General features: G+C 36.4%; 1 protein-coding gene across 6 annotated transcripts in view; it reads right to left on the bottom strand.

Annotated features, from left to right (window-relative positions):
* The window catches only part of BNC2 (basonuclin zinc finger protein 2), a 327906-nt gene that overhangs the window by 212502 nt on the left and 90152 nt on the right, over positions 1-25252 (bottom strand). For 4 of the 6 annotated variants that reach the window (XM_071802893.1, XM_071802897.1, XM_071802898.1 and 1 more), the window contains exon 2: positions 21432-21632. The exons of 1 other annotated variant lie outside the window; for it this stretch is intronic. In XM_071802893.1, coding sequence (XP_071658994.1) covers positions 21432-21632 — 201 coding nt within the window. Of the gene's footprint in view, positions 1-11666; positions 11752-21431; positions 21633-25252 lie in introns of those variants that run through there. One more of the 6 variants, XM_071802895.1, reaches the window with a different exon arrangement.

Raw genomic sequence — 25252 nt, 5'->3', positions numbered from 1 at the left:
GAAATCTGGTTCATCTATGCCAAGGAACCACAGATAAAAATATGACCATTTTATTAGCCATCTTAAATGCAATGTAATGTTAATTTCATGTACATAATCTTCATTACTGCAATACACGTATTACTTGCGTAATTTAGTCAATTAGGGCATAGCTACAAATCTGTCAGGTGCCACCATGAGAAATATAAAGCATGAAGTTGCATTGAAAACGTTAAAAGTGAATAGTAAGACAGCAGTATTAGAGATAGGCTGAGAAAGGAAAGAAAGTGTGGGAAGAGGAAAGTCTTAAAACCAGCCAATTACAATCAGAATAAAAAAAACACAGTTATAAATAGCATATTTCAATACAGAAATGTAAGCACAAACTATCTTTAGATTTGTGCAGACATTCATTAACAACTAGACAAAGTACCAGAAACTCTAAAATTCACCCCTAAGGTATGCGGTTTAATATTGCATTTCAATAGCTTTTCTGACTTGACATATATTCCTTCTAGCTCTCCTCTTTCCCCTTTGACTCAACTGCTGTATGAAAGACCTCGGCACAACGCAAATTAAATAGAAGAACAATGTGTAACTTCACTAGAGAATGAGGCTGGTAAACACAGCCATTCATCCTTGCAGCCCATCACCTTCTCCCCTCCGCCCCCTGCTTATTTCTTCCCTACTACAACCAAAAATATTACGCACGCACGCACATGCATATACACACACGTGCATATTACGAGCTTTATGCAATGAGAAACATGTTAATTTACTCAGCTCGGCAAGGCACATTTGGTGAGTGTATTACCTGGATTAGCTAAAATAACAGAGGGGAAAAGCTGGGGTAAGCAGGCTGAAGCCCTGTGTGTGGCCAAGGCAGCGGGAAGCAAGGCAGAGAGAGAGAGAATGAACCCAACAACACAACAGTGGAACAGGCAGCTGGCCTGAGATGCTAATTCAGCGCTTTAACAAATCAATGCCACTTGAAAAGTACAATGCGAGCCCTCACTGGGTAGATGTCAGGGGACCAAGAAAATGCATTCTCAAGTATTTCACATTAAGAGGGAATAATGTGTTAATTTATAACTCTTCACCCTATACACTTGGATTATCCATCTGTGTCAGTGATTTGACTTCTTAAATTTATCAAAAACATGCGCAAAGGGAGGCATCTTCTGCTAAAGCGTTGGGAAATAGCAATTCAGAAACAGCCTGCCCTATTTGGTTGTTGGGTGGAGGGCTGGAGTTTATTTATTTTTTCCCTCTTTTTTATTTTTTCTTTCTTGCTTGCTTGCTTGCTTTCTTTCCTTTGGACCCTTTGGTCAAATGAGGGCCCTGTCTTAGTGGTGGCTGATTGCATTAGGTACCATCTGTCAAAAGTGACACCAAAGAGCAGCAAAATCTTGAATCAGCAACCTGAGATGCCATCATTGGAATTTAGTTTGAGGAAACTTAGCAAAATCCCTCTGCACACCTAGCAGAAGAGAAGCTGCTACAATTAAAACGTCATTCTAAATGCCAGCTGAGATCTGCGGATGCTACCTACTGAAACACAAAGGAGAAGACGCTGGGGAGGGAGAAGTAAGTTGGGTTTATTTTGAGATGGTTTGTATGTATACAGATTTTCCACAAAAACTTGAAGTAAAACTGTAGTAAGAAAAGCATTACTGATTGTTTTGAGGTCAGATTCTTGAAACTGCTTCTTAACAAAAACTGTGTTCATTTTCATCATATAGACAGCACAATTTCATACACGTAGAAAATCTAATGTCAGTCCAGAACACACTAATCAAACCTAAATTGCTTTTGTTTGGAAAACATGTCTGTTTCACAATTTAACCCTTATTGGTTAACTATGTGTTCATTTAAAAGTGTCAAGGTACCCAAATGAGAATAAAGTCTGTTTTATGTCAATTGAACATGTACAGCATGGACAGTGGCAGGATACCTTGCCACATAAATATCTTCATCATAATGCAGAGGAGGAAAAATCCAAAGGAGCGATGGGGAGAACATGTCCTAATTAGGATCAGCTCAGTAATATTTAACACAGATATACAGTGCTTGCTGACCAGCTTCTGACAGTTATCCATCTGTGGGTTACATATTAACAAACAAAACAAAATTTAGGGAGACCAAGTAATTTCTAAAAGTTCCTGGAAAGTGTGTTTTTTACAATTTGAGATTCAATTAGAAAGGCGTGGACAACTTCCTAGGTGCTTGCATAATTACCACTTCTATTTCATCGTATTTGTACTACACAACGCCTACATTGTTGTAGGAAATTTTTTTTAGTCAATTATACAACTGTGATAGAAACAGACACTCTCTTACTTTCAGACAATTCATATGTAAATAATATGCTGATGAATGGAAATTAGATGCTATAGATGATACGTAAGCATCCACATCTAGTAAAAGTAAATGCTACTTCACTTAGACATCAGTACTACTGCTTCTGCCATCCCCTGCTTCCCTAGTACAGGGAGGTACAAGCTAAGATGAGGGTAGGCAGCATTTCGAGGGGGTTTCTCATGGCTGTGAAATAAACCCAGAGAAACACAAAGCTGGATAATAAATCTGTTTCCGACAGGAAAGCGGTTTATAATTTCATGCTTTCAGATAAGGGCTTTGTCTTTTCTTTTTGACTATTTTTTTAAAAACAAAAACCTTGGAAATATGTATTTTCTCTTCCATGAAAAATGCACAGTTATTTTGTTTCAAAACGGGTCACCTCTTACAGACTATTTCATAGTTCTGGCACCACTCATCTCTTTTCCTTCTCTTTGCATGAAACCTTATGAAGGGTATAAAATGCATGCTTCATAGGCTTGTTTAAAACCCTAAAGAATCCTTAGGGGGCCTTTTGGTCTGTTTATTAATTATAACCCAGAAAGGTCCCACATATGTGCACTGATTGCAGAAAGTCTGCATCCTAGCCTCTCACACAAATTTCTGTTCCTGTCCGTCCCATCCAGACTTCTCCTTAATATAAGCTATCTATTCTTATCATTATAGTACATGTAATCCCCCTTTACTACTCCCCTCACCCGCTTTCCAGACTCACCTAAGGGGTTAAAAGACTAGAGTACATTTGTGACTTGTCAGTGACATATAATACCCAGGTCCTTCATGCAATCAACTTTTACTTGACATGTATTTGCTCATCACAGGACCCGCATTACTACTGGGAAAATGAAGAAAAACCTAAATTAACACTTGACATTCAATATGGTCAAGTCCTTAATTGGCTGGGCTTCCTGAGAAAGCAATTTTCTATTCCCCAAACTGTTCGTGTGTCATGTGTGGAGTGCAGCTCTTGGCCATCACTGCTGTCCCTCGCTCACTCTAATGAGAGCAGATGAATTAGTGCTACGTGACACGATTTTAGCAGGGCTTCCCTCCCCCTAGTCCTTCTCCTCTGTTAGTGACAGCTGCGTGGTGGGGGGGTGGGGACAAGGACACTAAGAAATGCCAGTTCAAATAGTTCAGTGAAGAGAAAATATTTTTGAAACATGAAATGTTTTCTTGAAATTCCTGGAACCTTGCAATTTAAAAGTAATAAGTAGGGAGAAGGAGATGCAGCAGTATAAAGACATAAGAAATAAGCTGAGTTTGGCTGGATATGAATCAACTTCTAGCATCTCTCCCATCCCTACATTAACCTGTAGCAATCTAATTAAAATGGAAATTTCCTACACTGGAAAAGTAGTTTAAAAACATTTAGGGTCCCTACCTAGATGAATTTACAAATTTTTGTGTGTGTATATATTTCCTGCATATTAAAAAAAAATAAAAAAAATTTAAAAATTACTCCTACAACATGCTTCCCTGTGTGACAAAGCTACAAAGAACATTTCTGTGTCCTGTTTGGAAATGACAACCATTACATTCAGTTTATTTTTAGTATATGGGAAATTTCTTTCATCCAGAATGGTACTGTTCACTTTACAATAAAAAGTTAAATTCTGGTAAATGTTTAAACATTTGAACATCACTGGAAATCCCATAAGGAGTTCAAGTCTTTCCTGAGTGTTTGCTGACTGATGGGAGAATGTAATTTGTATCACTAGCATCAAAATAAAACAAATTAAAGAGATGTAAATAACTGGAGTTTCAGCTGATATCAGAGATAATAAATCAGGGTGAACAGAGACTAAAGAAGCAGGATGTGCAAAACAGTACAATTAAATTGCCCACCAAAAAAAAAAAAAAAAAAGAAGTATATATGTATCTGAACATTTATTATTGAAAATGCACAAATGATTACAAGATAATTTGCAGTAGACAGCTATGGTTTCACTTGGCTTCTTATATGTAACAGAAAAAGTAACATGTATGTCATGTATTGTGAATGAACTTTTAAAAAGCCTGGTATTGCACAACCAATTTAAGCAAAAAATGGTTAAGAGTCATATTAACAGTACAACTGAACTTGCCTCAGAAAGAGCCCTTGTCTCAGATAAAAAACAAGTAGCTTTGCAGTTTGCAAGTTATGTATCCAAATCGGAGACTGGCCTTGTAAAGCTACCTTAGTTCAGTAATATTACAAACAAGTGTGGACTGTTAGTTACAAGACAAAAGAATGACAACATTTTTTTCTGTAAAATACGTTGATAAACACGCATTATCCCAAAGAGGAAAGAGATTTTTCACTGTATGTTTCTGCAGCTGTGACAAAGGTGTGCAGTTTTTTGTGGCTATGGTTGTACATATTTCAATTAAGCAACAACAACATAGTTTAAAGACTTGCTTTTTCCTATTTCCTTTCAAAACATCCTTAGTTATTCCAATTTTTTCAAGCTACATGGAACATATATGGTTTTGGCCACAAGAATTTCTAGAAGACTTTAAGTGTTCCTCTTTCTGAGGTGCTGAAAGCCCTCAAAAAATATTAAAAGTTCCAAAAGGTAACTATGATAAAAAGATAAATATGAGTCATTCTCACTGTTACCTCTTCACACAGAAAACCCCCACTGAACTCAATGAGACATCCAATCATAGCTGTATCGGCAGAATGCTAAACTCCAGAGTACGTCACTGACAAGAAACAACTCCACATTTGTAGCACTTGGTGAGGCAAGAAGTGGTTATGGTATCCTTTTAAAACAAAACCCAAACTCTACTCTTATAATTTTTTTGAAGTAACAAGTACTGTAGTGGAAGCATCCTTGAGAAACAAAGAGCGTAGTGATCTAGCTAATAGTGTTGCGGTGACTTTTCAGGCACTGACTAGTCCGTCAATCACCATCTGCGATACGTACAGCATAGTTAAGAGAAGGATTATTAACTGGCCCAGAAACTAAAAAGCCATTTCAGTCTTAAAAAGAATGTGAACTGAGTTCACTAAACTTGTACAGCTTGAGTTCAGAGTGCCTACAGTTAAGAGAACTTTCTATGTCACAGGATATGAACTGAGTATTATGTAGAATATATGGCACCTCTCATCTTAGATTCATCCTAAGTTTTGGAAAACTAAAATCAAAGAAGCATGGTACCACAAATCACCTCTACTATGAGCAAGACCACCTCTGCTGCTGACAGATAGTGGATGCAGTGAAGCTCCTAGGAAACACAGGACTACTGCCTAATGGAACTGAAATATATGCATTAAAAAAGGCTTAACTTCTCTTAAAAATATTAATTCTACTTGGTGTAGAATATGAAGCATCAGCATCCGGATTCAGCATCCTCAGATTTTAGTCATGCAACCCTTTTCACATTACTGGACGAGAAGTAGAAATGACAGCAAATAATGGGTCAGAAGAACTACTCGCTGCTAAACTGGAAAGCTCCTTTCCTTACTGCCTACAGTAAAACAGCCCATTAAGAGTTGTTTTTTGATTAAAAACAAGTAAGTAATTTAAACTATGGCAAAGTGACATGTTTTAACTTGACATTTTGTTAAGGATGAGTACCCTGCAAAGCTCATAAAAGAGTGAAGATATTCAGTGGAACATTAAGATTTACTATATATACTCAATGGCACTGTCACTCTTGTGCAAAACATGTCAACCCGGAAATATCTGACTCAACAGCCCTAAGGTTATTTAGAATAGAAAGTGAGATTTTTACGTGTTTCACTTTGATGCCATGAGAGCAGCTGCATTAAGTTCTCTCAGTGGTTTTCAAACCCAAATAAAATGCTTGGTCTTTGTTTTAAAAGTTACTGTGCAAATGTGTGCCACCCACCCAGTCTGTAATAGCTTACATTCACCATTTTCAGAAAAGATAAACACAGCAGAGAAGGAAATTATAATATAAAAACAGCCTGGCATGTGAAATGAGGAAAAACACAGTAGACTATCTGGCAAGACAAAGCACACAAATGTTATTTCGTGAAAATTAATAGCATCTGTAATTATACTCCCGTCCCAGTACTCTCCTGCAACCTCATGCCCAAATTAAAGGTATTTTATCTAATTCTTAGTTGAGAGGTTACTAAAAGTGGTAAGTCACAGCTGTGTTGACATTGAACTTCTTGAACACAGAATACCAACGTCACACTGACACACTTTGCAGATGCTTCGTTACAAGCAGCACCAGTCACTTGAGTTGAAATACCTAACTTAGCTGTAAAACAAACTGTTAATCTCCAGCCCCTTCTCCAGTTAAAGTCTTCTTTACAGTTCTGGAACCACACCAACACCTTATTATGTTTATGCTAAACTTATCTGCATTTCAATTGGAATTTGACAGTGACCAGTGGTTCAACTCAATGGTACCTCAGACACTGATGGGAACAGGCCCCACGTACTCATCATTTTAACTAGATGCTCTCTCTTTTTGTTCCCACAGAAATCTATAACACAGTGACCTTCAATTTAAAATACAAACTAATTAACTATCCGTTCTGTTGAAAAATGTTGGTATAGTGCTGATAACTGACTTGCCTGAAGAATTTCAATTATTAAAAGACTTATTTTTCCTTGCAACACAAAAAAAGCACTGCATGTCAAATTCTGTACATAGCTAAATGATGATTCTCTCTAGCTGATATCGCTATTCGCTTTGATACATCTTTTTTTCAGAAAACTGTATTCTCATTGAACTTTTCTTCAGTCAACAAAATCACAACAGCCTATGTAGGTGACATGCTGTAATTGACTCATATGGAAATTACACTATTGCTGCAACATCTGCACAATGACTTCACTTCTGAAGACTGCAAGCATTTCATCCAGTTCCTGATACACCATGTTAAATTATGTGCTGGAGGTAGAAGCATTGGCTTCAACAACGTGCGAAAGCCAATGACCCAATTTAGTACTTTAATCATGACTTCAATAATTACAGGAACCTCCGAGGCTTTACCTTCAGGAAGACACACACTTTCTAGACTACAGCAGTCTAACACAACAATGCTGACTTCTGCCTCATGTCCTGAGTAGTTGTATGATAGACAATGACTATCTTATGTAAATCTTACCGCAAAGCTCTAGCAACACCATGTTTCTTACAGAGTTGACCAACAGCCATATTTCACCCAGTTAACGGGAAGCAACCATGTTTCTCTGAACCATATTACAATAAGCCAACTCAAAAGCCTACACTGCAATTCAGTTAGCATTTTTAAAATTTTTACTTTGCTTTTTAATATTATAAACTATGAGATTTTGCATGCTCTTGGAGTCATGGATGCCCACATTTCTAGATGCCATATCTAGCAGAAGAAAAAATATCCAGAATTCCAATATAGATAATATAATGGATAAGAGTAATATTAAAAAACAAACAAACAAACAAAACCAAAAAAAAAAAAAACACAAAACAAAAAACAAAAAAACCACAAACAAACAAAACACAAAAAAACCCCAACAAACCCAACATTTTATTTGATACCACAGAACCAGTGACTGTTTTACAGTTCTTTTCAGTAAGTCTCAGAGATCCTACATGGATATTATTCATAATACAAAAAGGAGTCTTTATCAATCAATTACGTACTTGAAAATATAAAGAGAAGTTATATACACTAGATTCCTGAAACAATTACAAATGATATCTCAAAAATCCATTTAGAGTAGGTAAAGTAAGATACAAGTATTCTTAAAGATGAAATTACTTAGGACTTGGATCATTTTAAGGACTGCAGAGTTATCTTCGAGAGAAATACTTTTCAAATGGATTAGCATGATTTCCTACAGATATGTCTAGACTCTGTTATGGTGTTACATAGACAGATTATTCATGTACTTGATTCATTCACAAACTATTGACAAGGAGGCTGTATTATTGTAATGTGGATTTTTTGCATGGAGACTGGGGTGCGTTATGATTCTAATTCAAAGGAGGAAGAGAGAAAGGGTTACAGGATTCATAAAAAGCATGTAGACGATATTCAGACTGGCACACAGTGTGTGATAAAAATCAAATATGGAACATAATGGGACATATGGAAACATATCTTTCATGCAGGGAAGGATGAATCATAAGTTCACAGCTGGAATTTATGTGGATCCTTATTTAGTGGAGCATCTGTAGCCACTGTTTAGCTACATTCCCACATCAACAACAAAATGGTGCCACAGAAGAGAATGCAGGCATCAAGCTCCAGCTGGTATCTGCACCCACCACTCCCTTCTTTCCCCTGAAGCCACATTTAGTTAGTTTTCTTTTTACAGTTTGTGGTGTATAAACATGCACATGCAAGTCAAAATGCCACACCTGACCACTGTCGAATTTTGGAAGGTATAGGAATCTGATATAGAAGGGATAGATTCAGAAAAAAATTCCAGTCATTTAAAATCAGACACGTCTACAGCTTTACTTTATGCATCTTACATATTTATGTAGTGCATGTACGTCACATGTTAGAAAAGTTTATTTCAGTTTACTATCATTTAAAAAGGTCTTTTAAAATGCAAACTGAAAAATCATAGAAAACATTATTTATATAGGTCCATTTGGAGAAAATCAAATTCCAACTTCAGCATTGTAAAACTGAATATACATTGAATCATTTTAATGTTTTTGCACCTGACTTTTAGCATCCCAACAGTATCAAAAAGTAAAGTAAGAACGTGTAGAAGGACATCATATCACATCTAAGCAGCTTCCATACCAAAGATACATAAATACCAATTAAAGATGTTTAAACTGGGGTTAATTTTGTTTTGGGGATTAGTGTTGTGTTTTTACTTTTTAAGATCACTGCTGTCTGTGTTATGACTTAAATCATTTCTATCCACTGCTTTCTGAAAGATTTTGTTAATGAAAATATAGAAAAATGAAACATACATTTTTATGCAAGAATAAAACTGTATTTTAAAGTAAAAAATATGCCTAGCACTGGGTATCAGAGGATTTCTTTTTAAAACAGCTAGAATATACCACACAGTTTCTCTTAAATGTTTAATTAAAATTTTGAAGAACCTAGATTTAAAAGAATTGCAATATTTGAAACTGGAGTACAATGCTCTAATGCCATAATCCCTTCCCCAAATTTTACTTACACAATTATTTATTCACTTAAATATGTATTTTAAATGTGTTCCATAATGGAAAAAAGCAAAACGTGAATTACATCTTCTTGAGGAAAGACCGTAGGTAAAGCCCTCAGACCAGTTCTGTAGTTATATACTTTACTTGTATTGATTTCAGTAAGAACAGGACTAGGCACCTGAAATTAAAATTTTCTATTGTTGTAAAGTATTCTTTCTTCACAGAAACCTTTTGTATGAGCAGAAGGCCTTGAGATACCTTATTTTTGACCTGTAATAGTGTACTGGCAGGCTGACTTCCTCAAACAAGATTTCACAATGGAAAAAATAGATGCACATTCTTTTGAAAAAATTGTCAGTTAAGTCTGATGATGTAGGAAATTCACTAACCATTTGTACTTTTGTCTGAATATTTTCCATGCACTTGGTCATGTTCTAAAACCAGATTTTACTTCTCTCCTTAGAAAATCAGACTGAGAATTCACTAGTGAAACTACCCTCATTAAGAAGAAAATACACCGGTATGTCTGTACTCCAATTTTTCCTCAATTTTTAAGGAAAATAAAACAATAAATCCACATTACAATGAGTGATACACGAAAACTGGAGAGGTAGCATTTTTCTTGGAATGCAAATCGACTTATCATAAGAAAGATTCTACATTCGTCAAGTTATCATAAATAACTTATCTTTGATTTGCTGAATACTAACTTAATATTACAGCTCATGCAAGCAATTTTATTTTTTAGATATTTAAAGGAAGACAATGTCTTCAGAATGCTACATCAAAAGGTAAAAAAAACAAAACTAACATTTCCAAGTGAATTAAAATGTTTCAGTTGTCTTTCTTATTTATCCCTGCAGAGAAATATGAACACCTCAGTAGATTCCAGAACAGTATTTCAGGAGGTCTTGTAAAATCATATAATAATAATATTCCATTTAGATCACCTTGTCTTTTATGTTTAAAATTATTGTCTACTCTAGGAAAGAGGCAAGCTAAGTGGGAAGAAACTAGAAATTATATATGGCACAAGATAAACACGTATTTCTTAATGTAAAACAGAATTTACTATTCATTTATCACTATTCTAGTAGAAATTCAACAATTTCTTAAAACTAGAACAATTATAAGAAAATATAATACACAGAATCTATGATAATGAGATCCCATGTCAGACAGACAGATGCCATACCTTTCTTATTTCTATACATGAATAAAAACATATATGGTGAGGTGAGGTTTTTTTTTTTTTTCCTGTCAGAAATGATCGAGACCCTCCAGGATAAAATTTTACTTTCCTTAAAACAATCTGGTCATTCTTTCTCATTCCCTCTCTGTCTTTCTCCCCACCCTGAACTGAACTTTAGCAATGCATTAACAATGAACTGGTGGAGAGGAGGATCCATTAAAATGAGGAACTCACTGCGTAAGGTACTTTTCTTATAGTATGCTCCATCTGCATGAAGCCAATGTTTTGGTGTGCTGTCTGCTGCTGTAACCAGTTCTCTCCCAGATATCAATGAAGCTGTGCATACATTTTATTTTTTTATGCAAATTATGGCTTTGGAGAGGTCATGCCTCAACACCATTGAATTAATAAGCAGCCAATCTGTGATATAAAGAACATATTTATAATCATCAATCACATCTCAGATTATTACATTGTTTGCAGAACATTATAAAAACCGCTAAGTATCAGGCATTTCTTTATGGCATTCTGCATAAAGATGCAGCAAAGCATAAAAATAAATCTCTTTTTGGGGAAGATTGTACAGAAAGCACTTTTCCTGCTATCTTTAAAGACACCAGCAGCTAAAGACTGAGCTGTTTCATAAAACTGTTTGTATACCAGTGTTTGAGTTACACTTGAGGGAAATGGTAATTTAGAAAATGGATTTTTGTTTGAGACTTTGAATGCTAGCCCCCCCTCCCCCCCCCAAAAAAAAAAAAAAAAAAGAAACAGAACAACAAACAAAACACCCCACCCCAAACCCTGAAAAAGCTCCACAAATAAATCACATTTTTAGATCTTGAACAAAAAATAGAAACCTTGCAATTTTTAGCACAAATGATAAGGTTCTTACACAGCTATTATGCTTCCCCTGGTTTAGAAACAGTAACCCAGAAGTTGTTTTTGCTTTTCATACCTGCTTTCCACAACCCCTTCTTCCGTACATTCTAATTTAAAAGAAAAACTAATATTAGATAAAGCAACACGTAATTTGACAGCCTACCAGTTAAATTCTGACAGGGTCAATAAAATGAGAGCTTGCAGGAGTCCCAGATGAGGAACACTTTCATGAATGCCTCCATTGTGTAAACTCTCCGTATATCCTGCCTGCAAATGACAGTCATATGCCACCAGCTGCAGGAGGCATTCCAGCAATGTCAACTGCTGTGGGGCATTAAGGAAGGGTGGACGAGTTGGTACTTCTTTTTATTTTTCCCTGTCTAGAGAGAGGGCTGTCACGCTTAACTCATTTACTGTTATTTTTCTAAAGACTATGGTGTTTATTCAGAAATGTAAGAAAATATAGAATTAAAGCCTTGCTAATGGAGGTCCTCATTTTAATAGTAGTTTTATTATATAAAGCCAGCTGGAAGTAATTATTTTTTTTCCTTGCAAATTCTTCATTAGTTTGTACCTCCCTCCTCCCCAAGACATCTATTTCAGATGTTCTTATCAAATTCACATATTTTAACAAGTAAAATGTCCAGGGAACAAACAGCTATTAAAAGTTACGATAGGAAATGTGAAAACCTCAATGTCCACTAGTAAGGAATACAGTTGCTACCACTTCTAAGAGACTGTTTTCCTATGAACTCCATTTTACAGACTGACATAAAATTTAAGTTTTAGAGAATTTCTGCAAGAAAAAAAAAATACTTGACACATTTTTAATTAAGAACCAAGTCTGAACACAGTGACTCAAGTTTGTAGCTTAAATAGTTTTTAAACAACTCATTGATGTCCGATCTGATTATTTTTGTCTACTAAGGCTGTGCAGAACAGAACAAAACAAAACCAAAAAAACACCACCACCACCCCCCCAAACAAACAAACAAAACCAAAACAAAAAACAACAACAACAACAACACACCAAAAAACCCCAAACCTGTTAAAGCATTCTGTGTGTTTAATTTTCCCATTTTTCTTAATATTTATTTTGTCCCATAGAGACACTCTCATGTTTGAGATGTAGGAATACAAATATTCTGAGGGCTCACAGTACTGAAACTGTACGAAGTAGAGATCAAACTGAGATGCTTTTCAGCACCTTCCATGTGATAAGCCAGGGTATCACGCATTTTTATCACGCTCTTGCATACAGGAACACTGAAATACAAAATACTGAACTCTTTGCATGTCAGCACCTACATCCAGCCACCCTTGGAAGGGATGCTTCTCCTCTCTGCCCCTCATCTCTTCCTATAGTCCCTTATAATCAAGATTGTTTTAATTATTGAATTACTACCAAGAAGAGTTTTTTTATTTTAATACATGTTCAGATATATATATACAGGGCAAGAAAAACTGCGGGGAAAGAAAAATGAGGAAGGGCATAAATAAATAAAAGATATCAATAATGATCTATCATAAAATGACATTTTGCCATTGTACTTCCGCAGGAGCCGTAACATCTCACAAGACATCCCTCTGAAAGCAGCAATAAAACTGCAGTACAGTACACAAGGTCTTGTATTCTGTGCAGGCAAAAGGCAATGAATATGCTAAAAGGAAATCAATCTGCATAAAAAGATCTGACAATAACATCTTCAGGTTTGTTTGGTTTTTTAATTTTTTTTTTTTTTTTCCTTAATGAGAAAACAAAGAAGATAGAACAGTTTGGGAAGTCAAATTTTTATGTAGATGAGGATAACTCCATTCAAAATGCTACTTTATTGATTAAATTACATTTTATCCTACTGTGTTGCTGCTTTTCCTATGGAAAAGGTGGCACTTTCAGTTAGCAAGAAGGCTTTTAAACGTTTCTCCTCCAATTTACTTTCATGTTGAATTACCCTGCCTAAATTTCATTTTGAGATTTCTGGTTCAAAAAATTCAAAACTTCAGAAGCAAACTGGAAAAAATTATATTTTCACGATGCTTTGCAGGGTAACTTGCAAAAAAAATGGGTTTTCAGTAACTTATACATAAAATCACAAACATGCTTATAATGTCTAAAAGCTCAGACCTGACCAGCGACTGTAACAGAAAACCTGGTTTAATTTCTGGATTGTGATAAAACAGGAAGCCAGGTTTAGTTTTCTTTAAGTGCAATGCCTAACTTTTTTTTTTTTTTTTAAGTCATGTTCATCTCCTTAGTGTCTAAATAATAGAAAAGATTAAAATACACAAGAGCAACTGTCTTAACCACTGTAGAATCTTGTCTTGCAAAATACCTGTGCATTTAGCTTCATAAAAGTTACACGCATACCAAAGGCTTATAGAATTGAGCTCCTAGTTACAGCTCGCTCTGAAGGCTAATACACCGCTATCTGTAACTCTGTACCTAAACTATATGCTGTCCTTGATGCATGACAGGGCCTCAGTGACAGGAATGGAAAAACACATGCTTGGATCGTGGTGAGGATATGATCCTTTATATTCTATTTTCCTCTCACTGGTATACACCAAATGTTGAAGTGTTCAACTGAAAAGAACTACATTGTATGACATTTCCATTCAAACTGTTCAAAGCAAGAAATATTGCATTTTAAAGTTACCTGTCTGTCAGAAATACACCATTGAATGCATGGAGAAAATATGTATGCAGAGAATCAGGTAATCTGCCTCCTTTCTTGGAGTTCCGATTAAATAGAGTTTAAAAAGAACCACTACAAAAAAAAAAAAAAAAACCAAACCAAATTGTGTTCATCAGGTGTGTCTCACTCTTCTTCAAGTTGTTAAAAATTACTGAGAAAAAGAAGAGCAATTAAAGCACTTTTCAATATTAGTCACAGTAGATATCACAAAATACCAGAGCCATTTATCACACCACTCAAATTCTTCTATAAGGGCATATTCCAAAACGCACAGGTAGGCAGACTGCAGCACCAGTCTCTACTGATGTATTCATCTTGTGGTCCATTTCAAAATAAACAACATCTCAAATATCACAGGAAGTTTATCTCCCAGTGTCAGTACATTTTAGCTTCAATGACAAGCCCAGTATAAATTTTATCACTTCCCATAAAGCTTCTTAAAATATCACTTATTATTCACTTTATAAGAAAAGCTTGCTGACTTCTGTGTTGCACACAGGAAGGAATGGCTGGATCATAATTGTGACATTTTCTCTTCTGAACTCCTGCGCTCTGTAACTGGCAGATGACACTCCTTTCCCTTGCACAAGTGCACAGACACGCATCATCGGTAGAGGATGGGGATGCAGTGGCTTCCCGAGAGAGTCAGAATAGCATCAATGGTACATTGTTGGCAAGTTCACACTGATCAAAGCCATTCTGAGACGCTCAGCCCCCGCTCCACGAAAGAGATGGCCTCTCTATGACTAAATGTTGTGTGACACAGCCATACAAGTGGCACTGTCTTCTTTGTCAGCGAAGCAAAATCATTTAGAAAACAGTTGTCAAGTATTTCAGTAAGGGAAAGAAGGCATTAGGCATTATTACAATGAGTGGGGTGAGCAGTAGCAAAGCAACAGATGCCTGTCCATAGGCTGATGTACAGTTTCTTATTTTGGAGGTTTGTTAGACAGACTGATGTTAAACTGAAAAATACATTTTGCCTCATTGGAAAACTGTATGTAAAGACATAGACTCTCATTTAAAAGAAGTATTTTTTAAGCTTCCACCTTTCCACAGGCAAGATGGGTAAAATATAAACCCCTTAATTACAGTTCATCTAGAAAGTGAAATTTTGTCATTACACTCTGTGTTATAGTAAAAAGCTGCATTAGTGATTTTCTTTTTGAACAAAAAGATAAAGAGACAGTGACAATGGGATTCTTCCTTTCTCCTCTTCTCTGTTTCAGTCATGTCTTTCTTGAGCCAGAATGATTCATCACCTCCTGGGTATACTAGGAGCCCCAAGTTTGGAAATTCTTCTAAACTGCGAAGAACCATTAGTCTACAAGGCAAATCCTTTTACAAAAGCACACACACTATTGTTTGGGAAAAATGACTGAGCAAAGAAAGCTATTCACAGCATATGTTTTGAGCATTTCTAGTAAAAAGTAAAAGCTCTTTAAAGCTTTTTTTTTCCTGATTGTACTTTATGACGGCAGTTCTGTATCAGTGAACAGAGTGTTCCTCTGCAATCAGCACAGTGTCACAACGACCTGGCAAACGTGAATGCTTTCACTATCACTACAGTCCTTGCAATCTTGCCTCAGCTGTGACCCATTCACTTCTGCCCCAACTTCACTAAGATGCCTTACTCAGCATCTAATTAGTTAGGGAAGATTTGCCTTGGCTCTTAACCCTGACATAAGAGCAGGAGACTCTGCTGCTGTTATATACCAAATCTATTCTGTCACTACATTAATCAAATCCCCATAAAACTATACATGAATAAGTAACTACTAAAATACAAAGTAGAAAAATAGAAAATAGAAAAACTACACATTTTAAAACGTTAAACACTTGTGCTTACTGCACAATATAAGCATGAGCTTTAATATATGCTTCAATGCTCCATGCAGTTTTGTGCATACATATCTCAAAGTTAAGAAAAGATCTGACAGTCTTCATACCACATCATCAATTAAAATATACAATGGCACAAATATGTTCAAACACTGTATGCATATACGTGCAAGTTTAGTATGTATGGTGAGGAACGAGAAACATTTTACTATGTTTTAGTTCTGCAAATACTGAACACAGTAAGGGAAGGTATTGAGAAGGGTTTTTTATTTTTAATCATGTATCACGCACATAGCCATGTATCTATCACTGCATGTACTTGTATGTCTAGTGCTACATGCCATACAAAACATGCTGGGCTTTTCATCATGTACTATATTTTCTAATGCCTCTATTCTGAGGTACAACAGAAGCAGCACAAAATTCTTGATGTAGATATATTTAATTTGCTAAAAGGACACGAACCATTACAGGTCTAAACCATGCTTTACAAAAATACCAAACAAAATTAAAGCAAGTGACCAAAATGAGACAATGTAAACTGATAAAGCTTGTGAATTCATACTAGAACATGAACTTGCTCATGAACAGCAATAAAATAATACACCTGGGGTCAGCTAATCTTTAAAATGGTGTGATAATAATATATGTATTAAATGAAATTATTATGTTTGCTGATGCTTACTGACAAAGGTGACTGTTAACTACTGTAAACTACAAAATGCATTTTACTAATGTTAATCTTCCTCCCAAAATGTCCATAATAAATCAAGGTATGGAATTATAACCTATTGTTGAATTAAGTTTGAACTTTTTTTGTGTGTACACCCATAATAAAGAATAGTTATATGGTAAAGTAAAATAGCTAATTACTTAATAAATGTTAAAATTGCATACAACCTCGATGACCAGCAACCCAGGAGCATTTAAAAAGCTTTCACCCTCAATCCATTAGACATTACACTACGCTCCTGTTTTTAAATACTGGTTCAATAAGCAGTTTATGTGCCTATGTCTACATCACTGTTAGAAACGAGCAGATTGAAGAATAGAAGTACAGCTCAAAACAGGCAGTGCACATTGTATAGAGTTTAATATTTCTAGCAAAATTAATGCATTCTCCACGTATTCTAAGTATTATTTAGTTTTCCTTGGAATAAGCATTCATTTATGCAAGGAAAAAAAGTTGAATTTACTGTACCATATCTCTCGTGAACAGACGCGTCTATATTAATATACATCATTGATTTAATTTTTAGTTTTCTTGGCTTCCCGCTTACCTATCTAGAAGTGATTTCTCTAGTGATAACTAACACATCATGCTAATGAGAGAATCTAATGTACAATAGAGAAATGTCACTACTAATAATATTTGCATGAAGTTAAATAAAGCAACTGTAAGAGAATGTCAGACAGTTGTTCTTTAATAAGATACAGTTACACAATGAAATTATGTTGTTAATTTTGTTACATCTAGTGAATCCTAAATTACTATATAATGACGCACAGATACATTTATAATTGTGATATACTGCTTTTTCACTCTCACATTGAAAAAAGCTTCTGGAAAGGCTATTACCTTTTTATCTGAAACGGATTAAACATACTTCTTTCTTAACAAAACGGTACATGGCTCTGGCATTTTGTGTCACTGTGGGTTACAGCCATTTCTCTTATGGTCTCATTTGTGAAATGACTTTAAAGTATTTTAGAACATTACAGCCCTTAAGGTAACTGGATAAAGAAAAATGTCATTTCTTATTCTGACAAATGCACAAAACATTTATGAAAGCAGACAATCACAAAAGCCTGCTTTTTTTAATCAATCAAATCCAGACCTTCTTTTCTGTTGTTAACAACTCCTTGCCAGAACTAGGATGGGCAGCGGCTGCCCTGGACTTAACCAGATGAGCATGGAAGAGAAGCCAAGGGTTTCTGCTCATTCTCGACCTGTCACTGATCAAAGTGACCCAAAGAAGCACTCCTTTTTAAAAGTTAAGATTTATGCCCTTTGAGGTTATCAGACATTCTTCTGCGTACAGAATGGGATGACCCCTTTCAAGAGAATCACACACTTCTACATGGACAAAAGGTGCATAGGCAACAATGCAGTCAAGTGGCCATGTCATAAACTTCTCACAGGTAATTTAGGAGACTATTCCTCTTCTCCTCTCACCCCACCAAAATCTAAATTCGCTCTGGAAAGTGGAGATGCCACTTTCTTGCACCTTCATTCTTTAAGAAAATAATAAAAAAATAAATACCATCATACTTGCCATTAATAGCACAAACCTGTACAAATAATCCTAATTTTTTCTAAGAGGCATACAGTTCCTTGTCATAATGAAGCAGGTTTTCCTGTTATTCTGAGAAAAGTTATTAATTCCTATAGTATACAAATAGCAGCGCAGTGTGAGCTGAGAGGTAAGAGGAGGGAGGAATCACAAGGTTTTGTTTGGTTCTAAATCACTCTTCTTACCATGCTCCAATCTTTGTATTAAAAGCCTGCTTGAGATTAAGTTACAATTCCAAGGAAGTGATGAGACTCGGCATTTCTTTGCTTCTAAAAAGCTCCTGGAAAGCCAGCATTATACTTGGAAATTTAAAAAATAAATGTCTCTAGCATTACTATGGATAGCTGGAAAAGTTTCATTAAACACTTCTTTCAAACCATGCCAAACTTTGCTTGCAAGTTATGTACATTTCATAACTTCATGTTATTTGCACTCATGAAAACAATTTTTCTGAAAGCACAAGAAACATTTTAAAAATACTTACATTTCCAGAAGATGGATTGAAAATAATTAACTAACAAATGGTTGAAAATAGGTAACAGAAAACAGTATTCAAAATTTTAGTGATTTAGAAAGAAACATTGGCACTTAAGACACAAATTTGCTGCTGCACTTGCACACAGTCTGTGCTCCTAGTCTGTGCAAGCTAGCAAGTTAAAACAGCCTTAACAAAACAGAAATATAAGACAAAATATTATCCTTAAAGAGGAGAAAAATGTGTGTAGCAAAAAAACTTACCCTCCTCTTAAAAGCATGATGACAGCTTATTTGGACTGAATATGTTTAGCACATGACAAACAAACAAACAAAATATGACAAGGAGATTAACACAGTATCTGAATGCCTTAAGTAAAGACTTTTATGAAATAAATCTGTTCGACATCACCACCTTTGCAGTGCTACTGTGCATGTATTTCAATGGAAGGATACACACTGATGCAGCATTTACCACACATCTAGTCATTTAGCACATTACTTCTCTCCCTCTATACAGAATACAACACGACCACACATGTTCAGTAATGTACAAAATCCAGTTAATACTCAAGAATTAGAAAATGTAAAATATTATTTTAAAAAAATAAAATAAAAACCAAACTGCCTAGCTTATGTGCATGAATGTCTGGCTGGGTCTAATGAGCTAGTTTTCTCAAATTATTTGACCCCCTTACACACTGTGATGCTCTTTTATTTAGTTTTGTTTCCTTTCCTTTCTCTGTCAGTGTTGAACATTTTGTAGTATTCCAGAGACCACAAAGGCTAAATCTGTTGAAAAAGGTCTTACACTAAACAGGGAATCTAACACTATCTATGTGGTTCAATTGCCATTTATCAATTGATCGTTATCTGGATCTAGTTATGTTAACTCTTTTGCGGCTGAAATGGAAAGAACCTTTTCTCCACCCCAAAAATTTAATCTCACTTCTTTGTAAAAGAATACAGCAGCCAATTTGAATAACTGCTTTCAATGCTATTGCTCAGTATCAATATAACCAAATATGTTATGTATCACAGACATGCATACAGCTGATAAGGCTTGTAAGCAGTGTAGTAGCAGTTCACACTTCCTAGCGTTTTTGAAATGTGCATCTCTACCAGGAAATGAACTTTTTTACTTTCCAGACTGGGAAATTGAACAGAGTTGCTTATTTGCCTTATGTTGATTACATTCTATACCAGTGTACTGTATCAGCAGTAATCAGGGTCCCTCTACAGGATATATCAAAATATTTCTTATTCAAATGCCTTCATCCTGTCCTAAGCTACACTGCTTAAACTGTCGTCCATAGACAACTGCTATTGGTTATTAACTATCTCCTATGGAGTTTTTCCTGGCTTTAAAGTTTTTCAAAAATTAAATTGCCATTTTATGACCAGTATTCAGGCATGCTTTGTTACTGTAAACTATAAAAACCTAATTAGTTTCCCTCTCTTTTCTTACAGTACAACACCTCTCAGGTAAATGAGTTCATTCATCTTATGTCCAACATTAAATAAGAGTCTAATATTAATATACAAATCATTTACTAACTCTCCTTTTAGCTAGCAGAATATTTCAATTATTATAGATCAATGTCAGACCATAATTGGAAACTAGTTTTCAGAAAGGCAAAACGTCCCCTGGTAGGGAGCCACCCTGTTAAAAACCTCCAGGTTGAACTTCCCTCCCCTGCTTGAGCCCCATCCAAGCTGAAAGTTTCTCTCTTTCTTTTTTTCCTTTTTTTTTTTTCTCCCCCCCGTTTTTTTTTCCTTTCCCTTCACCCAAAAGCGCCAAGCAATTGTGCAAGATTAGGTACAACACACAGGGCGCGTATCACCAAGTGCATGGTACAGAGACACTGGCTCCTGTGATTAATTATCAGTTATTACTGGCCTTGCAGTAACATTTTCGCTTTCCCGTCAGAACCGGCATACCAAGCTGCCTTAAACGCGGCCCCCGGTGAAGGAGCAGCTCTGGGGAGGACGCCAAGGCACAGCTCGGCAGAGGGGGAGAGAGAGGGAGCGAGCGGGGAGAGGGAGCGGGAGAGGGACCCGAGGACTGAAACTGTCTCCTCTAACGCCCCTCAGCTTCGTGCTGGCAGCAGCTCCAGCAGGACGGCTCGCCGCTCCTTCCCTCTGAATAAAACTATTCTGCCACATGAAGTCAATTATGCCGTTCTGAGGGGCCCCCTAAATTTAGTATCAGTTTGATTTGGGGGCTTATGTACTCAGGGAGAAAGAAAGGAGTTTTGCTGGGATAGCAGATACTTTTATTTATGGGACGGGGGGTGAGCGAGGGGAAAGAACGACTGGAACAAAACAAAAGCAAACAAAGAAAGAAAAACAGTCTTACTATGAGCAAAGCTCTATTTGGAAACTTTAAAACAAATGCTTTGCTTCTACTTAAAGCTTTAATATTTTTTCCTCTTTTAAAAAGAAGCCCTTAGGGAAGCAATGAAGTAACCATGCACATTCCAATGACATAGTTATGACAGTTCAGAGGCTAACTATGTAGTGATGAATGAAACAAAAATGAAACGTGGAAAGAAACAGAAAAAGGAGGGGAAAAAAAGAGCACAAAAATGCCATGTTTTAAAATAAACGAAAGTAACGTACCTGTTGGGACATTCTGAATAAGAGGTTAGTGTCAGTGTTCTGCCATGTCCCCATGAAACCAGAGTCGGTCGCTGCCGTTCTTGTTCCGAACTGCATGGAGTTGTCAGTGCAGGAGTCTCTTAAAGTCAAGTCTCTTGCCCTCTTTCGCTCTCTGTGTCTCTGTGTGTGTCTGTCTCTCACATCCACTTCTGCCTCTTCTGACTGAAAAGTGAAGGTGGATTTTTTGAGCCTCTTGGCAGCCAGTAGCAGGAGTGTAGTGTAGTTAAGAAGCTAGCTGCACCGTGCGTTTCATTTGGGAAGGGGGGATTCAGGGGAGAGGGTCAGAGCTTCTTTCGCACCTCCAGCACAGATACCCCTATCATTTATGCATAGATTGTGACTCCCCAAGCTCGCCTTTGCTCAGTTTAACAGCTGCCTGTCAGGTGTGCATGCAGCACTAAGGAGACCCAACCATCAGCTTCAAACTCTCAGCCACTGGATGTCATTGGATAGCAGAGCAAAGAGTCAACTGCACTGCTCCACTGTCAGGCACCAAATGACATCCTGCACTAACCCTTCAGTCTACAGATACACAGATACACACACACACACATTCTCTCTAAGTAGCACAATGATTAGAGTGAATTGGGAGAAAGAAAAGTCTGTGGCCCTTTCCCTCTCTTTCTCTGTTTATCCTCAAGAATCCTGTGAAGTACAGCATGTAGTATCTGACAGTTGCCTACCACACACGATTAGCAAACCTTTAAAAGTTTTTAAAAAAAAGGAAAACTAAAAAGCAAACAAGCAAGCAATTACACCTAAATACAGTCAATATTCACTTAGAAGTAAAACATAAAAGTTGGCCTGGTTATTTTCTAAATATTAGTCAGACAAGAATTGTGGGATAGTCAGTTCCTATCCCAAATAAAACTCTTACCAAAGAGGGGAAAAAAGACATGATCTAACTCCTTTTGAAATAAAACCAGAAAGTCACATGCACATTTCATCTCTCACACCCCTCTCTTCCCTTGCCCACTGCTAAGTGTCTTAAGCAGCATCGCGAGCAAGAAAGAAAGGAAAAATGAAAAAGCTAGCCCTTTCTTCCCCTCCCCCAAAAGATCAAAAGTAGTTTTTTGTTTTGGTTTGGTTTTTTTAGTAGCTGGTTGAAGCAGATACAATACACCTTTCAAATCGTAAAGAACAAAGAAATGAATCACAGCAGAAAAGAAGCCAGTCCCACACAGTTAAAAAGTAACACAAAAGAAACAATATTTTTCCTTTAAGATCCCTCGAAGAACTGTACTTAAAGTCCAGTAACATATACCAGGATAAGTAATACTACTGCAATACTGGTTTTAATTACAATGGCTTTTTAAAGTGAATCTTATCTGAAAAATTCTCTTACCCACTTCATCCTTTACATAAAGACAAGAAAACATAACTCTGCAAACTTCATAAATGTAAAACAGAATTCATACAATCTCATAAAAAAAAAAAAAAAAGAAAAAGCAGTCAGAGTATTAAAAAGAAAAAAAGGAAAAAAAAAAGGAAAAAAAGCTATCTTTTCCAACATAAGGAACATTCATCTTCTAATAAAATCTACAAATTTAGGAGGACAAATGTACCACTCACTGCTTTTTTCTTAACTCAGGAATAACAATAAACCTCACTCTCTGAAACAACAAAAGAAACAGAAGAGAGCTTCAGTGGCAGCTCTGTGTCATTAGTGTGCAATGAGAAAAGATGAGAAGATGTACACTATGTTGACACAAATGTGCCTTCCCCTCTAGACCCTACATCTCTTGAAAGCTTTTCTGTTAAACTTTCCTCCAGTTCAGCACCATTAAGTACAAAAAAAAGTCTCAAAAGCAGCAAATTCAATATCCAAGAAGAAACAAGCAAGAACCCCAAGAACTGTTGCCTTAAAATATATTAAGTCCACCTGTGGTCAATAAAAATATTCTCTGCTGGGGAGGGGAGAATGACACTTAGGAGTCAATTGTGCCAACAGTGGCTGTACCTTTACAGCTAGCTATTAGCCCCGCAAACTCCCTCTAAAATTTGCCAGCCTCTTCATTTCTGAAGTGGCATTCAGTGCCTCAGTCAAGCTGCATACTCAGCTCCTGACCTTCCCACTAATGGCTGTTATTTGTGGGAGGCTTAAGGACACTGTCAATAGCAAGCTTCCTCCTCTCTTCTCCGTTCTGCATCTCTTGCGTGCTCTCGCTCGCTGTCTTTATCTCCACCTCTTACCCCCCCCTTCACCCCCCCCCACCTCGTTCTTTTTCCTGTCTTGCAGTCCTCTCCTCTCCCAAAGAATTAAGGAAAATAATAATAATCTTTTTTTTTTTAAAAAAGTGCACACGCATGCATGCAAGCACACACACACGTGCACACACACACACACACAAAATCAACTGGCATGCAGCAGCAAGCACCTGCAGTAATAGACTCTTTTATTAAAACTGTTATTCTGCAAGACTTGAAATTCCCGGTGGACCGGGCCATGTCAAAGCCGATATAATTAACTAGAGGCTCAGCAACGGATCAATTACCAGACAAGCAAGTGATAGTGAAATCAATGAAAGATCATCAGCCACATTATCAGTGTTGCAACTCATTAGGGTAAAACTGAGAAATGTGCTCAAAGAGAGCCCAAGCAAGGTGGCATTACAAAACAAAGGGCTAATTTGGAGACCCTGCTGTGAACAATCTGTAACAGAATTAGCCTTTTTTTCCCCTAAACTGCAGAGCTCAGTAACTAAATGTGACAGACTGAGAGAAGCAGTTTATTAAGACACCAACTCCAAGTTTATTTAGTTCATAAACTCTCTCCTAGAAAATCAATACAGTCTGTACAGGGTTATTAGGCTGACTAGCTAATACATCCAAATCTGGTCTTCCCAAGCAGAAATCTTGGCCAGTATGATACAACCTTACATGAAATCTAAGCACACTGTATCAAAGAAGGACTATCATTTAATTGTCAAATGTGTGACTTCCACATCACAGCATTTTAAAGAAAGAAATATCCCCCACACACACCCTGCTAACTAACATGACAGAAAAGAAACAAAATTTTGTCTGCCAATTCCAGCCCAGCTCAGGTCATTCTTAAATCTATGGTGCCTATGTAGCATCTTGTTTTGGCACAATAATGCCAGCATATAAAACCAAGAAAACAAATACTTACTGAATTTCAAACAGGGATATTAAAACTAGTAATCACTAAGGAGATAAAAATAATAATTGCAGGAAAAATGCAACGAAGTACACCTCCTACAGTAGCAGATCAAGCCTCCTCTAACCATACAGCAATATGGGGGGAAAAAAAAGGAAAAAAAGAAACAAAACTGACATGAAATTTAGCAAAAAATTGTAATAATCAGAAACCAGGCTTAGAACTCAGTATTTCCCTTTGTAATCTATTGCCTTCTGTTTATTGCTGTAATTCCTTTGGAAGCAGAAATATTCCTCGAATCATCTGTGGGAAGCACAGTAACTACCTTCTTAGTGTGCAAGTTTGGCACAAACTGAGTAGAACAGCATTTTTTCTCTCCCCTTTGGCTAACTGATATGAGAATCAGAAACAGTATAGACAAGGTAAGGGCTCTAACAGCATTTAAAACAAATCCTTCTAAAAGCATTTTTTAAAAATCTCATTTTCAATAGATTTTTAATCAGGAATATCTTCTGCAAGTGTTTTACAGCTATCCAATGGCATTTGTGCTGAAAGATAAAAGGATCTGTGAAATTATTTTACATTTTCGGCTCCTGGGAATACCCGGATGCTGAATAGAAGAAGTGGCTACAGAATCCAGGTTCTAATGGAACTTAAAGAG

Source organism: Patagioenas fasciata, chromosome Z, assembly GCF_037038585.1.
Source record: "Patagioenas fasciata isolate bPatFas1 chromosome Z, bPatFas1.hap1, whole genome shotgun sequence".
Taxonomy (NCBI): Eukaryota; Metazoa; Chordata; class Aves; order Columbiformes; family Columbidae; genus Patagioenas; species Patagioenas fasciata.
The sequence above is the reverse complement of the archived record's forward strand: the minus strand, read 5'-3'. Positions and strand labels throughout refer to the sequence as shown.